A 3,958-nucleotide genomic window follows, 5' to 3' on the forward strand; every position below is an offset into this window, starting at 1 on the left:
GTTTGTAACGCTGAATCGTTTGAATAGAAAATCGCAATTTTATTACCCGTAATCACGATCAGTCATTGAAACACTCAACTTTCGTAATCACTCGTTCCACATTGGAGAGAAAAAGAGCGTAAGAGATAAAGAGAGAGACAAAGAGAGAGAAAAAAAAAGAAAAAAAAACACATATAGATGAACTTAGTAGACTTCTCGTATCGCACGATAGACGTGACTGACATCGAACGATACTACATGCTCCATTGAAAACCTGCGCACATCTAACAACACATACATGACATCATATTCACCAGCACATTCGTTTTATGGCAGCAGCGAGAGTAGTGGAGATTAATCGGAGAATCAAACGTGACAGGGTTGATAATGGATCGGTAAGGCGATGGGAAAACGCGGCGAAAAAATTTCGTTTTCCGTTTTCTGGATATATTCAGACAGAATGCGATCTGCTGGAACCTATAATTATCCTGAAACTCGTATTGATATTAAGCTACAGATGAAAAAAAAAAGAAAAAGAAGCGAACGTTTCTTTCCCTGATGCAACGATATTGTGACGATTTAATTACATTTGCTGTTCGATGTTCAATTTTTTGATACGATCAAAAATCCTCTTGATATCTAAATTTGATCTCGATTGTAATAATCGAGAAAATATTGAAGAGAAGGGAAAATATTGAATGTGTGCATATTTTATAAAATCTTGGATTAAGCCTTGTGTTGAAGTGAAATTATTGTTGAGATTATTAATTTGGAGTTGGTTAAATGATAGAAGATAAATTTTTATTATAATAATATATGTATAAGTTAATTTAAGTTTTGCATTTTTAGATCAGTCTAATAAGATATATATTTTCAAAGAGGACATGTTGTTACTTATTATAGGATATTTGATTTGAAAATTCCTTAGAAGAAAAAAAAGTCAATTTTTTAAATTGGGATTTATATTACTTACAAAGTGAATTTTTTCGAATTATTTCTTCGTGGTGTAGTGATATTAATGAAGCTATATTTACTAATTAACGAATTAAACTATTATCACGAAACATTGTGTTATACATAACTAGATTTATTTTAAACCCTCAGTAGCTATTTTTAATTATTTTTATAATAAAAAGTAAAGGGGATAAATTAATTTTTCTCTAAAAAAAAACACGAAAATTTTATACATTATATAATAAATTTATAATTAATAACTAATAATGAATATATTGTAAATTTCTGCACTATAAAACTATAATTCCATATAATTTATAATACCAAAAAAATAATTATCATTAAATGACAGCCACTGAGGATTAATTTTAAACATAAAACATTTACTCAAAACTCGACTACCTTATTTCTTTCTCTCACGAATATTTCTCTATGCTATAATAGCAACAACAATTTAAATAAATTGAACGCGTATGCGCTCATCTACTACGACACACTTGACCACGATATATTCATTCAAATGTTACCTTGTTCTTGCTTGTTCTTTTCCATTGCCATGTAAGCGATACGCCGTTCCTGAAGTTCAGGCGAAGGTATCAACCCCGCGGAACCGGCCGCGTTATCCTTCTGCGCTTGCCACCAATAATGATCGTCCTTGCTGATGATCTGCAGGATGTCGCCGGTTTTGAACGCGATTCCGGCTTGAGCGCATGGTATCAGCTCATCCTCCAACGGATCATAGTCAAATTGCGCTCGAACGAATATCTGTCGGTGCAGAAAGATCGTAATATTAATATTTTTCAACGTGTTCCGTGGACAATTCGTTTCGATTGGTTGCTGTATCGGTGATCCTATATGAGATCGGTGAAATGACATCGAGAGTTTTTGAATATTGTTGAAATGTAATGTGTAAAGAGATGTGCGGGATTACGAGTTCGAGTCAAATTGGAAAAATTCGGATTAGATCTCGATAATTTCTTGGTGTTACTTGAGATCGCGAAACTTTTGATTCTGGACGAATCGCGACGTGAAATCGGCAATGATCGAACACAATCGGTTCGAAAGGGATTGAAACGTGACTATTAAAGCCTTCGACCGATCACATCCGATTACAGTCGAGTTGAAGTCGGAAATTGCACTTTTCTGAATCGTCCCTGAATCGAGACTTTCGAAATCCCGAAAATTGCCAACAATTATCCAAAAGATCCTTATCCGAATCTTTCTTGAAATTCGATTTCTCGAATTATACGGGACAATCCTGCACACCTTTAATAATGTGATGCGGAAAGACACAAAGGAAAATCAGATAATAAAAAAAAAAAAGAAGAAGAAGAAAAAACAAGAACGTTAAACGGTGCAGAAAATCGGTATCGTGACATGGTATCGTTAAAATTTCAGGTGAGGGGAAGGGGGGAGAACGATATTTTACAATTTTCGCACTCAGATCACCGAAACCATTTAGGTTAATAGAAAATCACATCAAAGGTAAATTACTTGTTGGCCTAAAACGCGTTGGCGAAACGTTCGTTCTACGACGTTATCGATCGCTGTGCCGATGCTGCTTACGTTGGCTTAGGCTATTGCTATTGCAAATTAATTAAATCGCTGCGAAAAAGAAGCGGAGAATGCGACAAACGTAAGCTCGCTGGCGACAGTTATTGCAAACAGCGTGTACACTTTCCTTTCAATGGAACGGCTATTTTTGCCGGGAACATTTACCCCGGAGAATACATTCCATATCTTTCTCCGTTCTATTTTAATAGCATCCGATGATTATCGTTGGAGCGTGTAAGCGCAACGCGAAATAGGCATTTACAATGGAATTTTGTATTCAACTTCAATAGCGATCGATGCGTAGTACGAATCAGTCACCGTTTCAAGCAGCGAAAAACACTTTACGAAAGAGAATCAATTTGTTTCATTGTTAATCCCATCATGATTGTAGTTTTAATATATTATATATCTTTAAAATGTTCATCTTTGGATTATTCATTACATATAATATGAAATAATTGTATTGAAATATATTTCGTAATATGTTTCTTTTTTTTTTTTGTCAATTTTGATAATGCAATTTATCGTGAAAATAAAATGAAAATAATAAACTGATAGCAAATAAGATTTTTTTTTCCAAATTTCAATCTTCGTTAGATTAATTTATTTCTGGAACTGGCGCAGCAGGAAAATTAATTTACTTTTGATTAATAAAATATTGAAATTTCATGTGAACTTAAATTTCATTAAATTTATTCGATATAAATTTTCCTGATATAACGATTTTTGAATTTCAATTAACAAGATTCAAAAATGCAATATAAAATTAATATTTGTTTAATTTTCGTATCAACCATGAAAACGTTTTAATTCAATGCGAGTAAATGAAAAAATTTTTTATTTTCACTCTTGTTAAATAAAAATTATCAAACTATAGTTAATTTTTTCTGAATAAACAATTAACAGTTAATAAAATAAAATAGTTAATAACTTTCAATAATCAATAAATTTCGAAATAATCAAAAAATTTCACCCTCTCTATCGATCCATTTCGAAACAAAAAAATTATTTTCATTTTTCAAAAAACATTCAAGGAACCAAATGATTTATCTTCTGTAGAAACTCGATTAAAACAACAAACATAAATCTCATTTCGTAAAGCGTTCACGATGCGATACACGATATTAATTCGCAATCATTGACAATCCATTAGAGAAAAACAAAAAAAAAAAAGAAAGAAAAAGAAAAATATTGAATCGCTGGTTTTCAAAAGTCCATCATCACGTGTGACACGACTTAAAAAGCTATAATCGTTTTATATTTACACGTACATTCGTAACAAGGATTCGTATGAAAAAGTTGAACGACACTAGAACGTAGACAATTATACGATCTCGTTGTCATTATCAAATCGTATTAAAAACCAGTGCAACGATCGTTCATCTAGCGATGCATATACATGGACAAAGTGACACGCCTCTTTTTTTTTTTTTTTATTCTGTACATTCATTCTCTTTTTTTTTTTTTTTTT

General features: G+C 32.1%; 1 protein-coding gene across 13 annotated transcripts in view; it reads right to left on the reverse strand.

Annotated features, from left to right (window-relative positions):
* The window catches only part of LOC102678780 (peripheral plasma membrane protein CASK), a 241,295-nt gene that overhangs the window by 7,590 nt on the left and 229,747 nt on the right, over positions 1-3,958 (reverse strand). For all 13 annotated transcript variants that reach the window (XM_006620907.2, XM_006620909.2, XM_006620906.2 and 10 more), the window contains one exon: positions 1,461-1,698. In XM_006620907.2, coding sequence (XP_006620970.1) covers positions 1,461-1,698 — 238 coding nt within the window. The remainder of the gene's footprint in view (positions 1-1,460; positions 1,699-3,958) is intronic.

The sequence above is a fragment of the Apis dorsata genome, unplaced genomic scaffold, assembly GCF_000469605.1.
Source record: "Apis dorsata unplaced genomic scaffold, Apis dorsata 1.3 scaffold_563, whole genome shotgun sequence".
NCBI classification, from domain to species: Eukaryota; Metazoa; Arthropoda; class Insecta; order Hymenoptera; family Apidae; genus Apis; species Apis dorsata.